The sequence below is a fragment of the Spodoptera frugiperda genome, chromosome 31 (genome assembly GCF_023101765.2).
Source record: "Spodoptera frugiperda isolate SF20-4 chromosome 31, AGI-APGP_CSIRO_Sfru_2.0, whole genome shotgun sequence".
Taxonomy (NCBI): Eukaryota; Metazoa; Arthropoda; class Insecta; order Lepidoptera; family Noctuidae; genus Spodoptera; species Spodoptera frugiperda.
In genome coordinates this window covers 4912842-4930705 of record NC_064242.1, presented here as the reverse complement: position 1 = coordinate 4930705, position 17864 = coordinate 4912842, and the positions used below count along the sequence as shown (strand labels likewise).

At 35.8% G+C, this 17864-nt stretch overlaps 2 protein-coding genes across 2 annotated transcripts; both read right to left on the bottom strand.

The window, feature by feature from the left end:
* Nucleotides 1-1750: 1750 nt before the first annotated feature.
* Nucleotides 1751-9359, bottom strand: LOC118276323 (plasma kallikrein). The gene is made up of 6 exons (XM_050707179.1): nt 9102-9359; nt 8876-9024; nt 7256-7418; nt 6524-6646; nt 5635-5760; nt 1751-1828 (listed from the first exon to the last, which is right to left on the bottom strand). The coding sequence occupies exons 1-6, from the start codon at nt 9276-9278 to the stop codon at nt 1751-1753; spliced, it is 816 nt and encodes a 271-aa protein (XP_050563136.1). The 5' UTR covers nt 9279-9359.
* LOC118276010 (chymotrypsinogen A) lies at nt 9355-14018 on the bottom strand. The gene is made up of 7 exons (XM_050707178.1): nt 13763-14018; nt 13157-13299; nt 12350-12506; nt 11570-11683; nt 10813-10941; nt 9857-10079; nt 9355-9368 (listed from the first exon to the last, which is right to left on the bottom strand). Exons 1-7 carry the CDS (start codon nt 13916-13918, stop codon nt 9355-9357), a joined length of 936 nt encoding a protein of 311 aa, XP_050563135.1. The 5' UTR covers nt 13919-14018.
* Between the last annotated feature and the right edge of the window lie 3846 nt (nt 14019-17864).

The window sequence follows — 17864 nt, the reverse complement described above, 5'->3', positions numbered from 1 at the left end:
TCGGGCAAAGTATTACTGAGCTTATTTCGGCTTTTCGAAAATTTCTCAGTGATAGCACAGAGTCTGGAATTGTGCCCAGTATATTTATAGCAATAGGGGTATTACATGGGACTTATAACATTGAACAACAGCATTACGTGCCGTAATGTTGTCGTACTTATACATTTCAAGGTTTTTTCTTCTGGTAAAAATAGTATTAATTCAACATTCCCATCACCACAAATAATTAAAGATACTAATAAACCATGTAATGAGGAAAGTAATATATCTATCGAACCTTTGCAACATCTGAAGTATGTACATTAGTGCAGAGAAAACCGTCGTTGTCACTTAATTGCAGTTTAGAGCACGTCGATTGCTTAATCAGTTCCATCTGTGCTAATTGGAGAATATAACTAATCGCATCCTAGAAAATAATACATCATTAATTATATGTATAAGGATTACACATTAACAGTCTACTACCAAGTGGCCACTGCTAACCAGAGGCCTCTTCTCTCGCGATGAAGGTTTGAACATTAAACACCACGCTTGCTCAATGCGGGTTGGTGATTTCAAGCCCAGGTTTCCTCACGATGTTTTCCTTCACCGTTAGTCAGTGGTGTCTAAATAATCTTAGAAAGTACGTAAGTATAACGGAACGGAAAAGTCACAACGGTACGTCCGTTGGTAGGTTTCGATACCTCCAGGCCGTCACGACGTATATCGGAAAACTAAGACATTGACTGATTCGTTCTTTGGTTCTTCTAGAAGACGCAAACATGGTTTTCTAACATGATGTCCAAAGGATTCTTCCCTTCAGATATGTACGGCTATTCAAAAGTAAGTAAACTTCTTGTTCTTAGCACTTCCAAAAGAAAATAAAAACAATCAAGAAGCTGTCCCTATTCTTCTTGAAATAAATCTACTTTTACCTTTTTTGTATGACTTGTTCTTCCATACCCTGAGACCCAACAATTGCCATGATGATCCAAATCTTTTGAATTGGTGCTACGTACTTAGTATAAATAAATGGTCTATGTAGATACTGCAACAAAATAAAGCCATTTTATTTTATGAAGTGCACAAAAGTAGTAATAAATCTTAGGCATGATGTAAGAAAAAATATAGTTTATGACTCGGGACTTAATACTTTGTAGAAAACCTCTTATCCTTCGTAGTAATAAAAATGTTGCGATTAAGATGGTGTTTCGCAATCACTAATAAAGAGTCATACACAACAAAGTCATTAGGTCTTTCCAAGAGTCAGTAGATACATCCTTGACTCAACAATCTTACTTAAATACATACATAACCTCACTGTATTCACGCTTGTCCTCCGTTGGGGTAGGCAGAGACAATGGAATGCCAGTTGCTACAGATCTTACATACGTATTATACCGTATACCATATACTTGACGCCTATGTAAATTTTCAGTTTTATGCGAATTATGTCTACTGGCTGGTTGCGACTTAATTTCGTCTATTTTGACCAGGCTACATTACTCTTTCTGATGATTCATGCATACTTATAATTTTATAAATGAGAAAGTTTGGGTGTTTGTTATTCAATCACCTCATACGGCTAACGGATCGGGATGAAATTCGGAACAAGGATAGATTATGGTTTGCATTAACACATAGGTTTTTGTTTTCGGGTAAAGCCCCAGATTTTAAACCTTCCCTAGGTATCCACAAATAATTCAAGACCAAAATTTGCCAAATCTGTTCAGTCGTTCTCAAGTTTTAGCGAGACTAACGAACAGCTATTTTATATATAGAGAAGTAAGTATATAATCAAGTACTGATTTGGAGAAAACTTTTTTTTTAGTGGCCCTCCAGAATCACCCTGGAAACGAAAAATTTTGATTAGAGATTTATATACATCATCATCTTCATCAAAAATGCCGTCTCACGTAGATACAATCGTAATATTCAGCAAACAGTTTAGTTTCCATCCCTCAGTGGTGGTTTGTAAGTTTATCACAATTTCTGTTAAATGTGCGGACGAAAAGTAATATTTGACGAACCTTTGCAACATCTGAGCCTTGTATATTAATGCACACAAAAATGTCGTTGTCACCTAATTGCGATATAGAGCACGCCGCTCGTTTGTCCAGTTCCAAATGTGCCAGTAATAAAATATTACTTATGGCATCCTGAAAAATAATTACCTAAATTATTAATTTTGTATGTATACAAAGAAGAAATACAATAATGAAAATCAAGTTCGGTAAAAGTATTGCAAAAGACCTATAATATGTAAAACTGTATGAAACTATGCCTTAGTAACAAATCACCATGAATATTTACTGGACTGGCGAGAGCGGTAATTGCCAATGCATTTCTAGGGTCGGCAAAATATGAATAATTGAATATTGTAGCTAAGAGTCTAGTGTCGACATCGGAATGGTATGGCAAGGCACTATTACATAAGATTGATATAAGAAACATGTTGAATTCCATGTGAAAGCTGCCTCTATTCTACTTGAAGTTAAAGTACTAATTAATACCTTTTCAGTATGGCTCGTTCTTCCATACCCAGAGGCTAAACACGTGCCATTATAATCCATTTCTTTTGATGCAATCGGAATCGGAGCCACGTAGTCAGTATAAATAAATGGGGTACAAAGATACTGAAAAAAAAAACATTTTGTTTAATGTTACACAATGCAAAGCAAAGCCATATGAACAGCAGGAGAGTGAGAAAGATGATGTAGTAATATTTCATAAAAAACTCGATTCTCTGAAAAACTATGAGAAGATCATCATTTTTTTATGAAGTAAAGAAGAAGAATCGATTATCAGTATCAGCACATAGAAAAGACTTTGTGATGGTACCTTAACGTATTCTCAAATATACAACTTATTATTAATAATATAAGACTTATTTCACAATAACTTCTTTTACAATTGAATTGAATAGACTTCATTTACAAAATACTCACCACAACTGCTATGTCATAATTGGGAAAGCTGAAATTTTTGGGATATCTGACGCCTGCTAGCTTCCTCCATTGTGCTTGATCATTGTCATTAGTGTGATTGACTTTATTCAGTAGACAGCCAGCGACAGCACATTTGTCCATCAGCAACATATTATCAATGAACCTAAAAAAAGGATAGTTTAGTAATAGGTGTTTTGAAAAAATATTCAGGTGAAAATTGTTACTCGTATCTATATCGTAAAAATATTAAAAGATCTGCTTAGTAAATTGGCCTAGGTTGCGGAAGGATGCAGATGATGATATATTGTACACATTGTTGCTTCATTGCATGAAGCCATCAATGATAATAAAATAATATTTCCTTCAAATACAATATAAAATGTCTCAATTTTTACTTTTACTTTAATCTAGATGAATAAACCAACGTAAAATAAATAAGAATATTAACCCTTCTAGTGAAACGTTTCTTTGTACATTTTCCACAAAGCAATGGGCAGCACTTAGAACCTTTTTTTCACTAATTATGGCTCCTCCACAAAAAGTCATGTAAAAACCGTCTTTCATTAGTTTCTTTAAAGACACCTGAAATATGGTAGTTGTTTTTAAAGCAATAAGGTATAAAAGTTACTAACAATAATACAAAACTTCTATATATATTATACAATCTGATTACCCCACGCCGTTGAATAAGGAAAATTGAAAAACTATGGATTTCATCAGTGTTTAGGTCCACTACGGTCCACAGTGGCCTCAATGATAAGCTCGATCTTCAGATCTAATTACTGTTTACCACTTATACAGATTTAAGTATTTATTTATTAACATAACTACGACTATTATATGAAAGCCAAAGTCTACTTTATCCTATATCTGTTCCTGTATTCCAGATCTTTGAAGACAATCTCTGCAGAAGAGCAAATTTCATTGTGTTATGAACTACTGAGCCTGCCACAATGTATTTATGGTCGAATAGATTAGCTGATCCTGTAGTTTTATAGCTATCTTTATGGAAATTCGATACCTGGTAAGGAACATCCCCTAATTTAGCTGGAATGCCATTGATCACACGTGGGAACCAAACTTCTTTATTTGGACCTGATATCACAGCACTTGTCTCATTTACTGAATTTATAGCCAATTCATTCTGTGCAAATGATTCTGTTAAGTATAATACGATACCAAACAAACATTTTAAAAACATGAAATACCTATTGCTGAATTGGAAACTTATAATTTGAAATGTCATAATGTTTGTGTGTATTTTCTTTTATACTTCATGCTTTATGCTTCATCATACTCTTTTGTTATAGAAACTCTGTTGTAAACGCTCTAAAGAGTACATTGTTCTTTGAAAGGTAGGACGTTAAGAAAAATACCTTTTCAACGTACTTGTTTGGACATTTTGTGTTTTATATCTATTTGGAATGCACCTGTGACTCCACTGGTATTGCGGGTGTCCATGGGCGGCGCTGATCGCTTGTATGCTCGTTGATTCAAGGACATTTGATCTTTATCTGAGGAGTGATATTCGGTGTGCAATTTATTGGACTATAGCATAGAGTTATATGGCCCAGTTTTCGTGAAGGAGTAACAAACAAACAAACATACAAACTTTCGATTTTTGATACTAGTAGTAGGATAGGAACAAATGAAGAAATCAAAAAGGACTGTTTGTAACTGATTCGGCACTTCTTGAATCAATCAAAAATAAGTAGGATGTTGTTAGGACAAGAGCTCATTACGGGATAGTAAAATTAAAACTCGTCAGAATAAAAATGTTTTGTATATTATTTTCGCTATTGTTATAGTAAGAAATATATCCAGGTAGAGTGATAAGCCAAAAACTGATATAGAACCCTTATTTACAAAACCATAGTATTTAGAAACTCTAGTGAAGAATGATCCTTTTCCTCTAGCGTGACCGCTGACGACACCAACTAACACTCCTTTGGTACTTTCATTTGGATCACCTGTATTTTTACATATGAGAGGACCACCAGAATCACCCTGGAAACGAAAAAAAAAAGATTAGTGTGTCATAAAAACTTTCCCAGCTAATCATAAATCCCTAAAAGGCCGGTAACGCACTTGTCACTCCTCTGAAGTCAGATTGTGCATAGGCAACACCGATTGCTTACCATTAGGTGATCCGTGTCTCGTTCACTGTTCTACACGAAATAAAAAATAATAATTAAAAAAACCCTTAAAAGTAGTAGAATACAAAGTAATTGAATTAAAACAACTCCCCGATTTTCCCCCCTTAAAAAAGGGGTCCAAAACAAAGAATCCGATATAACATCGAACCTTCACCGATCTGTGAATAAAAGTTACTCGACAAGTTCATTAAAAATTATTAAAAAAATATTACCTAATAAATACTTGGCCCTTTTTTCTGATTTTTATTAAACTACTAGCTTCTGCCCGCGATTTCGTCCGCGGAAAATAAAAAAAATTGGGTTGTACTACCCCTAACATTTAGGGTGATGAAAAATAGATGTTGGCCGATTCTCATAGATACCGGATAAGCACAAAAAATGTCATCAAAATCGGTGAAGCCGTTTCGGAGGAGTTTGGCAACGAAAACTGACACACGAGAATTTTATATATTAAACTACATTTATGACGTAGTTATATCGGATCTTAGATCAAAAATTTAATACTACGTGAAAACATACTATCTATATTATTGTTTAAAAATAAAATGGACCTTTCCGACGTCAGTGACCGAAGAATAGGTGCATACAAATAGATCCATACGTCTGCGATGCACCTTACTGCACATTTCATTACGCATGATGTCCAAATTCGCCAATAGAAGTATTTCAGTTGTATCCTATATCAAAATACAAATGAGAACATAAATTCAGTGTCTTTCCTATTTATACTATCTATAATGTTTGTTCGATTCCATTCACGGGACCACATGGCCCCGGACCTTTGCAAAGGCATATGAGGAGTCGAAGCCAATTCGTGGAGGCCCGTTGAACAATTTTAATCTAAATGTCATCAGCTGGCTATTATTACTAACTAGCTACTTCCGCGCGGTTTCACCCGCTCTGCTCGGCTCCTATTGGTTATAGCGTGATTTTTTATAGCCTATAACCTTCCTCGATAAATGCACTATCCAACACAAAAAGAATTATTCAATTCGGACCAGTAGTTTCAAAGATTAGCGCGTTCAAACAAACAAATAAACTCTTCAGCTTTATAATATTACTATAGTATATAGATTACTTATATTTAAAGCTAAAGAGTTTAATTGTTTGTTTGAACGTGCTGTTCTCAGCATTTTTCTCGTTCCCGTAGGACTTTCGAGTAATATTTGGATAAAAAATTCTATGTTCATCTCTTGATTTTAAACTACCTCTATTTAGCCATTACAAATAACACTATTATAATTGCTTGCACAGTTGATTCACTGGCTGGGCAACTGGGTCGCAGCTTTGATTCCCGCGGAACAACTCTTTGTATGATCATCAGATTGTTGTTTCTGGTCTCGGTGTGATGTGTATGTGAAATTGTATGTTTGTAAACACACCCATGACACTTGTGTTGAGAAAATGTTGATAGATTTGTTAAAAAAATATGGTTCATACCTTTTTTCCTTGTCCTGTTCTTCCATAGCCGGAGACCAAACACTTACCGTTATAATCAGTATGCCTTTTAGCATATGGTATTGGACCAACGTGTGCATTATATGTGAAAGGAGCTTTTGAAAACTGGAAAATACATATTGAATTTGTATGAAGTTACACAGATATATGTACATACATTGTTTATAAAAATAACAATTACCTATGCATATTAATTTACTACACTAACCGCTCGCTGTACTCAGAGTCATTTAATGAGTACTTAACCCAGTCCTTAACAATTGTTTTCGGAACAAAATCGTTACTAAGGAATAGTTTAGACATCGGGCGATATCGGGCGATTTCGGACGACATTGCCGCAACAATGTTGGCTGTGCAGTTTCGACATCGCCCGATATTTTTGGGGACACATCGCTTAATTGGAGCGACAATTGATATTGATAGACTGCAAATTATACCAAAATTATCCCCATAATCATGGACGTTAGGGAGTGAAAGCGCCACATTTGTAAGTTTAAAAAAAAGCCGGTAGAGGGCCAAAAGACCTTGTTGTAATATTCCATTTTGGCGAGTTAAGAATCTTCATTAGTGTTCCTAAAAAATCTTAAACATGGCGTAGTAAAATTAAAAATGTAAAATTAACTGATTTGCACTTGTGCCACTGTCACTCCAAATGAGCGACATGTCGCTCGACAAATGTTCCTAGTGGACGAGGCTTTAAGTAGGTATACTTACAGCAACGGCTATGTCATGTTTTGGAAACACATACTTTTTCGGATAAATCACTCGGTTCAATGCTCGCCATTGACCGTCACTGTCGGACGCAGAATATTTTGCTACGTTCAATAGGTTTCCAGCAACCGCATATCTATGTTTCAGTAAACCAGAACTGGCTTGTCTATAAAACACCATGCTTATTGTAAATAAGAGTCAGTACCCTTATTATTAGTTTGCTTTACGTTTAAAGTGATCGAACACTGATTGGTTGGTTTATTAAAGCCGGCCAATCAGAGTCTCTCATAGTCCAGCAGTCCAGCAGTGGACTGGTTATGATTGTGGTTTACCTTGTTAGCTCTGGGTTAAGTAAATATTTATCCCACCCAAAACATAAATGTGAAAGGATGCCAAGTTCGATAATATTGGAATGCTTCGCCTATAAAAGAAGTGAGATCTAAATAAGTACCAAGTTCCATACACAGACCTCAGTTAAAAATGATATAACAAGTTGGCAAGTTTTCACACACTTTGTTATAAACCTACTAAACGCAATGAGTCAAGTATATAATTTTCTATTAAAACTTGCCAAGTTATATCATTTTTAACTGAGGTCTGTGTATGGAACTTGGTACTTATTTAGATCTCACTTCTTTTATAGGCGAAGCATTCCAATATTATCGAACTTGGCATCCTTTCACATTTATGTTTTGGGTGGGATTTCATTTATTTTTGTAAGGTTTATTTTGTTTTTTTCTTATTTTACTTTACTTTGACTAAATACAAACCTTCGTAACGAATTTTAGGTCGGTACGACCATTGGAAGATATAGATAATTTTTTTGTTTTAGTTCCTTAGGGGTATGAATTTACACCTTCATTATTTTTAAAACCGACTCACACTTGGCCATTTTCAGATTTTTTCCTTTACCTTGACCTAAAGACCTACCTCCATGCCAAATTTCAAGTCAATACGACTATTGGAAGTGGTCTAGGTTTTTGATGAGTGAGTGAGTCAGTCAGTGAGTGTATAGTAAAAATAGCGATTTTCTGACGTCGATATCTCAAGATCTACAATAGGTACATTAATGAAATTTTGTATTTTAGATAAGTAAGTAGATCTCGATAGATACTAGAAATTTCATATGCGTAGATAAAATAGATTTTGAGTTATAGGTGGGTCGAACTTGGCCCGAAATGGTTCGTGTAATATAACCCACGGCCGGTGTGTCGGTTTTTTTGCTCGAACTTGGCGGACACACTGCCGTGTGTCTAGATCATTTGTCCTCCGATTTTCGTAGGAGTTGAATTCTCAGTAGGGATAGTGCTCGTCTTGCCTCGTTAAGTATGTGTGAAATAATGTTAACATTAATGCACCTGCATTATGAAAACAATCAATGCAAACCAAACCACTTTTTTAAAAAAAGGGAACCGCATTACGTTTTCCTTATCGCCTCCATTTTTTTTAAATTAGATATAATCCTAAAAGCCTTCTCCTAAGTCTGAAAATATTATGCTGGAAACTGAATCAAAATCGGTTCAACCCAATGCGAGATAATGGCGTACATACAGGTCAAACTGAGAACCTCCTTTTTTGAGGTTACCTGTAATTTACAGTTTTGAATACATAGTAAAATTATACCCTGGATAGAAAAGCTTATGACAGTTACTTCTCCCCTGTTCTTCAAAGCAGTGAGCAGCTGTTATCATTTTATTGGGAGCAACTAACGTAGCACCACAAAACGTCATGTATAAGTTTCTTGCACGACTCACTAAAATTTTCATAGCTATCTGTAATTGTATGGAAAATATATCATTAGTGCTTTTGGGGTCACTGGGAGTATAAATGATGGTTGAGGAATGCGTACTTGATACGGAACATCTCCTAACTTGGCTGGATAACCATTGACAACCCGAGGGACCCAAGTCCCCAACTCCATCTGTTCTCCCATCTTGATCATGTCAGCTGATACGTTGGAATTTACATCGTTTGAAAAACATTCTCTTGTGAACATTAGTATACATAACAAAAATTTGTAAAACATGAGATTTTGATAACCGTTACCGAAATATGATTTACCTAAACTGTCATGACTGTCAAATTATACATCAATCATGACTTTATTCTTTGACTTCTGTTTGTTTTAGTTTTAAGATTATAGAGAAATAAGATAAAGGGATAAAGGTTTTCTTTATGGTAAGTTTTAAAGTAAGTTTCAAGAGTTATAGATTGTGGGAGAGCCATGCTTCGGTACGAATGGGCTGACTCGACCGGAGTGATACCATGGCCTCACAGAAAACTGACGTGAAACGACCTCTTGCGTGGTGTTTCGCAATCTTTCCACCCCCCATTTCTAAACAACCCTTAAATTCTTATCCCTCAATAGGCCGGTATCGCACTTGTAACGTCTCTGGTGTTTCAAGTGTGGGCGGCGCCGATTGTTTACCATCAGGTGATCGGCTGGTGCCGGATTATACCATAAAAAAAGAAAATAAAATAGTATAATAAGAATAGAGGAAGCAATGATGTTGAATTTACTTATCCATAGCTATGATAAATAATTAAATAAAGGATATCTATTTAAATAAATTTAAAGAACATTAAAAACTAATAAATCAAAACTCAGCAAACCAATGTAACTTTGTATTAATGTGAAAGTACAGATAATTAAAAAAGAACTTTCGTTAATTTTCGCACATCCATGAATATAATCCGTATACGCCGACACTCTCGTGAAGAAAGCATTTTGGCCAGGGTATGCGCCACTTGCAATACCAACCAAAATATTACTTTTACTCGAGTCAGCGTTTGTCTTTGTGCAGACTAAAGGGCTTCCTGAATCTCCCTGTGAAGAAAAAAGAGAAGTATGGTCAAATAAAGAGGCACTACTTAAATCTCTTATATCTTTTGACGTTTTAATTCCATATAGGTCAGACGCGAAGTCCTGCGTTAGTTAGCATTGCTACTGCACATTGCTACAAAAAGTCACCGTGGGCGGGGGCCGTTAATCAATTTTAGATTAAGGTTATTGAAACAAGAAGTAAATAAACGTAGAAAGTACATAATATATACGATACGATATATTTCGATATCTTTATATATATAATTCTTCTGTAAGTGTGTATGTTACTGAACTCCTTTTAAACGACTGGACCGATTATGATGAATTTTTTTGTGTGTGTTCAAGGGGATCTGAGAATGGTTTAGATTCACAATTTTGTCCGCTGGACAATGTTTTTTAAATAATTTTTAATTTATTAGTAGTTGTTGATTTTGGAATGTTTTACATTGGATCGGACAGACGGCGCTACCATCGCAGTGTCAAATATTAATGATGTTAGATATTGTCATAACATTTGAATAATCATTTTCATCAAAATGGTCCAGAATGTTTTAGCTTATTAAAAAAATATTTTCAAATTAAAGACGTGTAGACAGGACAACGTCTGTCGGGTCCGCTAGTTATATCTAAATTGCTAGGTTCCTTAGGTACTTCCTAGGTTTAGAATCCGTACCATCACGCTTGAGACGCATACAATGTATCAACACGATGATTACAATAAAGAAGTTGTACTAACCCTCCCGATGTCTGTTCCAATGGCTGATGTGCATATGTTATATTCGAGATCTCTATATTGAGTGACGCGAGGGCATTTATTATTTGCAAGGATTAACACGTATGCCTTCATTAAGGTGTCGGATGTAACCTGAAACATGTTTTATTTTTCATGTTTCGCTACATGGCTAACTATATACTTGACTGCACACATGTCATTGGGCATTGTCCAACAACCGAAAATTATAATTATATTTTATCTCGTTTCGGGATCCAGGCCAGTTATTCATATCCCTGGCTGACTTAAGTGTTTTCATGGTTGTATCTACTGCAGATCCTGACTTACAGGAGTTGCAGCGGCTTGGAAGGTTGTGGCAGACTTGTCACTACTGGCAATCCTTCTGGGAAAAGTGTAGACTGATGCAGAGAAATTGGATTGAGATCGGATTATAGAAATGTGCTCTCGATCTACGTCGTTGACATCGACCAAATATCAGCTGGTCAATTTCTAAATCAACTCCACAGTCAGCGGTCGACTAGACCATGTAGAAGGCATTTAAGTAAAGAACTATTTGACTAATGATAGTCTAGTGTGCTAGCTACGTAAATATGAAACTTCACTGTACACTTTATGGACTGGTCAACTTTCTCAATGAGCTTAGACCTCACTCCTTTACAGAGGGTTCTTTGCTACACGTTCGTTTTTGAATCTGGGAGAATTGGGAATTGAAGCTAATGTAACATTTACTATAAAAATAAATAATACTATGATAGTTCACCTGATTGGAAACTTCACCATACCCTGATACCAAGCAGTATCCTTCATAATTTTCATATGTCTTTGCTATTTTGATCGGTTTCACTAAATCGTTTAAAGTGTAGGGAAATACGAACTGAAACAAACAACGTATGTACATCCATGAAGTATTTTATTCTCCTTTGGTTGAGGTAGGTGTATACAATGTAACACTTTTTACCAGCTATGTTAGTTGACCCATGTAATAAAAAGGGAGCTTGTGTCTGTCTACAAACTAGGCATACTTTCAGGTCACAAGTAGTCTGACGAGCAATGAGTGGCGTTAAGTGTCGGGAAAAAATATCTTATCACTACGATATGCGTATTGCGTATTTCTACGTCTCTTTTCTCTTTATAAATCTAAACTACAAAATGGCGTGATTATGTGAAGAATAACTACGTGCACAACTTTTTTTTAAACTGACATGGTCACTACTAACTAGCCTTACGAACTCTTAAGATTTCAACCGCAGTCATGGCGCTTGCAATAGTACCGAAATATCGGCTGCACGGTTGGTGCGGTGGCTGGGCAACTGGCTGCCGCGCAACGGGTAGCGGGTTCGATTCCCGCACGGAGCAACTCATTGTGTGATCCACAAATTGTTGTTTCGGGTCTGTGTGTCATGATGTGTATGTGAACTTGTGTGTTTGTAAACGCACCCACGACACAGGAGAAAATCCTAATGTGGGGCAACGTTTTTTAAAGAAGAAAAAGAAGACAAAATATCCCGTTTTAAGTTCTAACGATATTTGCAGAACTTACCAGAACAGCAATGTCATGCTCCGGGAATTTATACGAAGCAGGATAATTAACATTATATATGGTTCTCCATTGCTCGTGTGCTTCTTCTTGACGAGCCCTATTTCTTAATGTTCCCGCTACAGCATATTTGTCTGTTAAATCTTGCAAATATGTGTACCTGAAAAGGTAAGTAACTTGGTAGGTATAGTACGAAAAATTCGATTCAACATTTATTTATAAACTATTTATTGAATTAATTTTAATTTTCTTTGCTGGCATTTTATTTATTTATTATTCATTTTTAGTCGTGACAGGAGATGGCAGGTCTCAAATATTTTTTTTGGCAATATGCATACAGAGTATGGATTGGGAGTGATGAAAGACTTATTAATTTAATTTTTTTTTTATAGATGCAAGAAAAAATTTGTTAAATACACAATAAATGGAAAACATCTGTAAAGATATTTTACCCACGTAAATTAATGGAGAAAAGCTCTACTAGTTTCGAGTCACAGAGGGACTCTTGATCATGATCAGCGTGCACAGAAGCGGCGACGTCGCGCAGCCTACTAATTTACATGAGTAAACTGTGATTATTAGTTAACTAGCTACTTCCGCGCGGTTTCACCCGCTCTGCTTGGCTCCTATTGGTCATAGCGTGATGTTTTATAGCCTATAACCTTCCTCGATAAATGCGCTATCCAACACGAAAAGAATTATTCAAATCGGACCAGTAGTTCGGGAGATTAGCGCGTTCAAACAAACAAACAAACTCTTCAGTTAGTATAGATTTAGTATGTTTCACGATAGTTATTATAAAGAAATTACCCTTGACAGATGGCGACTACAACATTATTCTCTCGAACAAAGCAATGTGCTGCCGTCAATACTTTGGAGCGGCTAATCAGGGCGCCACCACAGAATGTGTAAAACAAGCCATTATCATATTCTGCTCTCGTTTTTAACGCTATCTTCGGAAGTACAAGAAAATATTAGTGTTTAGATACAAATTGGGAAAAAAATTAAATGGATTTTGACTATACTTGTTATTTGTCGAGGGTTCAAAACGACTACCGATCAATGAGTATGGGTATTAGTGGCAGAGTCAAGGGAACCAAGTACCTATAGTTAAATTTCTGAATTTTCAAAATTATTTTATTTTCATTATGGTATAAGCCGGTAAACGAGCAGATGGATTACGTCCGTCGTTCATGGATACCCGAAACACCAGAGGCGTAACAAGTGCGTTGCCGGCCTTTTAAGGGTTAGGTATTTAAGGGTTCTGGCCTCCGGTAAATCTGCCTTTGTTCTCGGGTTAATAGTAATAGGACGGATAAAATAATAACATTGAGGAATAATAATGTTGGAAATTTCTAGAATACTTAGTAATTACAAATGCGTAGCTTGGACGGACTACTAATGAAATCGTCTGACCTGATAAGGCAATTCAGCAGGCGTCGCTGGTTCACCATTATAGACTCGCAACGTAGTATTATACGGAAAATAATATACCTCGCTACATTCGTGGAACTGAAAGAAAACATTAATCATGAGATGTAATTTAGCTAATTTACTAAAAGTAATAGTCATTTCACACTTAGATTTGTTATGATCACATATTCCGATTATATTTCACTGATTGCTGTTAAATTTTTTGACAAAATGTGAAGAAGGAGTATTTTGTGTCATTGTCATTCTGTAATTTGATAGTTTTCAACAAAGAGTTTATTATGTTAATTAAAAAAAGAGGAATGAGGAAGATATCTACCATAAATTATTAACCCTTTATAAAACATGGCGATTGCATTCACACCCAAGGACGTTGTTCACAACCTTTTAAGTTTGTATTTTTGCGACTAAAGTACGTTACTTTTTCCACTTACCTCGGTTTTTAACTAATACTTGTGCATAGCGCCATCTGTCAGTTTGTGAAGGTATCAATTCCAACGGACGGACCAAATTTTAATAGGGGACGCTTAGCTTCCTGCCACATTGACAAGTACCGAACAAAATCGCTAGATAGCAGCACCTTCGCTTATGGCTCATAATAATTATTAATTTATTGAAATAACTTTAACGCTATCCATATAAGTACAATGATGTACGCCATCCCGTTATTGTATTACAGTGATTCATAATACTTATATATCACACAAAGTCGATATTTCATATTTAAAATATGTATTAAGTCATTTTCTTTGGGTGAGAAACAACTTTTCAGCTGCTATAGATATCCATAGGCGACACTCATTGTTTACTATAAGACGATAAAATTGGTGACGATGATCAAATGAATCGTCAGATAAACATCACAACTACCTACACGTGGCCACTGCTGACCAAAAGCCTTCTCACACGAAGTAGGTTTGAGCATTACGTATGTATGCGGCCAGCCTTAATCACCACGCTTGCTCAATGCAGGTTGGCGATTTCAAACTTATAATTAGAAATTATATGCCCAGGTCACAATATTTTCCTTCATCATTCGTCTCAGTGGTGTCTAATGATGCTTAGATATTCAGATTCCCAGAATTCCCAACTCATATTGACTGTAAAAAGGTCAATATATACTTTTTTCTCTTTAAAATCTCTTGTCTAGGTAACTTCCTTAACACAATATCTTAGTAGTAGTTTTAATGGTAGTAGACGTTGTGCATTATACATCAGATGTTTCATTACCTCTAGACTTGGGGAAGGCTCCGGAACTTGCTTCATAAATTATAACTTCCGTTAGTTTCGACTTGACGGATCAAGGGCGGTGGTATACGGGGTGAAAGTTCATTTAAGATGGATTACTCGCATAGTATAAGATTAAAGAAATAAATACAAATCTTAAGTTTTATATTGTAATATCCAATTCAAGATCATCACGGTTACCCGTGCGTAGGGTTATTCAAACCATATGACAACCACAGATGGGGCCCATTAGGGCTAATGCCTGATCCGGAGCAACGGACTACCTAGCGAGTTTATCGGGACTCCAACTCGAAAAACAGGAGTAGGAACGGAATGGTTTTTAGTCAATAAGAGTCTGACACTCCCTCTTGATTCGCCCAAGGCGGGAGAAGTCTAAAGAAAACTAGGCCCCTTTATTGGTTACAGTTAGCATACGTTAGCAAACTTACGAATTAGGTAAATTTATAAATCTCAACAAATCATACAGAACATTGCAGAAGCAGAAATAGCTATATCAAAAATCTTACCAATTTCCCTCACACAATTTCAATCAAAATCAAACAACGAAAATTCAGCCCTACCCCACAATTACGAACTAGGGACCATCTGACGTCATTAATTATCAAATTTTCACCTCGTGAGGTTGAACTCCTTAGAAATCCGGTACTCGTGAATTGTCTTGAGATTTGTATTTAATTAGTGAAACCTAAAGTCGATGTGTGTAGCCAAGCCGGATATTAGGCCTGCATACTTAAGAGGTCGCTTCGTGAGCCAACTGCCGCAAATTGGACGTGAGACGTGGCTAATTGATAGGAGGCCTGGTAACTTGATTAGAGGAAGGTTTCGATTTTAATTTGGTGGATTTTGAGTTTATTAATTGGCAGTTATTAGGTACAATGCTTCGGGTACAGCAAGTAAATTACTATTGATTTGGTTGTGGGAAAAAATAAAGTACGAGAGATGTATGAGACTTTCATAAAAATGTATGCGATTTTTATTGAAATCTGATACGTTTTATAATATATGAGACTTATGATATATCTGTTGTCAAAATCCAAGTTGAGTTGTATTTTCTACTAGTTCCTACCAGCAGGTTCGCTCACTTGCTCATTGGTAAAAGAAGCTAACTTATGACGTTCTCTAGGCTCCTAGCAATCTTTAGAAAACAAAAATCATGATGAAAAATCTCACTCGGCAATTTAGCATCATAGTTGAGCAAATAAAGATTGTTTTCTCTTCAGATATAGAACTTGCTTTAACTACATAATTACACCATCAATGTATGCACACATACACATTCTAAATAGACATCTACATACAAACTACAACAGGGTACAAGACGCCACTAATTAGGTCTGCTAAGTTGAACAACTTAGATCACAGTCACTACCGAAATACTAATTAAGCGATACGTTGCTTCGCTAAGTTGAACTAAGTAAGAACTAAGTTGTATTGTCTAAGTTCAGTTCGAATTGTGCATTTGGACTTTGTTAATTAGGTGTAATTAATTAAACTTGAAGTTCTTTAAAGGCACTGCACTGTTTCTTTTTAAGACTTAATTTTTTAGAGATTGGTAATAATAATTAGTGAATTATATTACGTCAGTGATGCTCTTTAAATGTGGTGTACGCATGACCATCTCGATATTGATTGCTGATTTGGGAAGTTCTATGAATTTATTAATAAGAATGTGGAGTTTGCAACAGGGTTATATCCATGGTGTTATAACAAATTACTAATAAAAAAGTGGACTGTAATATACTCTGTGGCAATTATAAGTAAGTTTCATAGGTAACATTAGTGAGTTATTTTGATACATACATACATACATACATACATATCGTCACGCCTTTAATCCCCGAAGGGGTAGGCAGAGGTGCACATTATGGCATGTAATGCCACTGAACAATGTACACCCACTTTTCACAATTTTTGTTGTAAGTCCCATGTAATAGGTGGTGAGCCTATTGCCATATACCGGGCACATTTCCAGACTCCGTGCTACTACTGAGAAATTTTCGAAAATCCGAAAAAAGCCCAGCAATACTTTGCCCGACCCGGGAATCGAACCCGAGACCCCTTGTACGGCAGTCGCACTTGCAACCACTCGACCAACGAGGCAGTCAAGTTTTATTTTGATACAAATCTTAAATAATTATTATTAAACACAAATCATGATAAAAATTATGGTCTTATTCTGACAAATACCATTTAACCAATAACCACAACATTTAACGATATTAATAGATCATCTCATCCGATTCACAAACAAACATACAATACAGCTTGGCTACTTGTCAATGAACATAAAAAAGTAGTAGATAGTATGAACAGATGCGTCACAATAGTTCGTTATGCCGACGCCTCGCGCACTCAATAAAAACATCATAATGAATTATAATGTTGCACATATGCGACTTTTTAAACAGCTGAGTGGCTGGGCTGGTCTCTGTTGCTTTGTTAATGAAATTATGTGAGTGTGAGGTAGTGAGATTGATGATTCCTTCTAGATTTTTTTTATAGGTCTGGCATGAACTTTCCTTATTAAATATGTTACAGCATAGATATAAGAACTTCCTATTTGTGTTGTACTGACAGTAGTGTTCTGGTGACTATTCATTCACTTTACTTTAAATATAGATTTTCCATACATCAATAATTTTAACCATCTTTCGATTTGAATTCAGTATTATTATCCAAAGTGTGAGTGTGTTAAAAAGAGCCAAATTACAAGTACCCTTAACCGACGAACATGCATGAAAATACTGAAGACTGTTGATGAAGTGGAAGAGGTATGTAAAATTTCTTAATTATTGGCGTTCCATTGTCTCTGCCTACCCCCATGGGAGACAGGCGTGAA

What these genes read in the sequence shown, in the direction of transcription:
- LOC118276323 (XM_050707179.1), bottom strand. Translation starts at nt 9,278, where the DNA reads ATGTTTTACAAATTTTTGTTATGTATACTAATGTTCACAAGAGAATGT. An exon ending in TAGGAGATGTTCCGTATCAA is followed by an intron (nt 9,025 to 9,101) that starts GTACGCATTCCT and finishes ATACAATTACAG; the next exon opens with ATAGCTATGAAAATTTTAGT. An exon ending in CATAAGCTTTTCTATCCAGG is followed by an intron (nt 7,419 to 8,875) that starts GTATAATTTTAC and finishes GGTGTTTTATAG; the next exon opens with ACAAGCCAGTTCTGGTTTAC.
- LOC118276010 (XM_050707178.1), bottom strand. Translation starts at nt 13,918, where the DNA reads ATGACTATTACTTTTAGTAAATTAGCTAAATTACATCTCATGATTAAT. An exon ending in AGCATGACATTGCTGTTCTG is followed by an intron (nt 11,684 to 12,349) that starts GTAAGTTCTGCA and finishes TGTTTGTTTCAG; the next exon opens with TTCGTATTTCCCTACACTTT. An exon ending in ATGGTGAAGTTTCCAATCAG is followed by an intron (nt 10,942 to 11,569) that starts GTGAACTATCAT and finishes AACATGTTTCAG; the next exon opens with GTTACATCCGACACCTTAAT.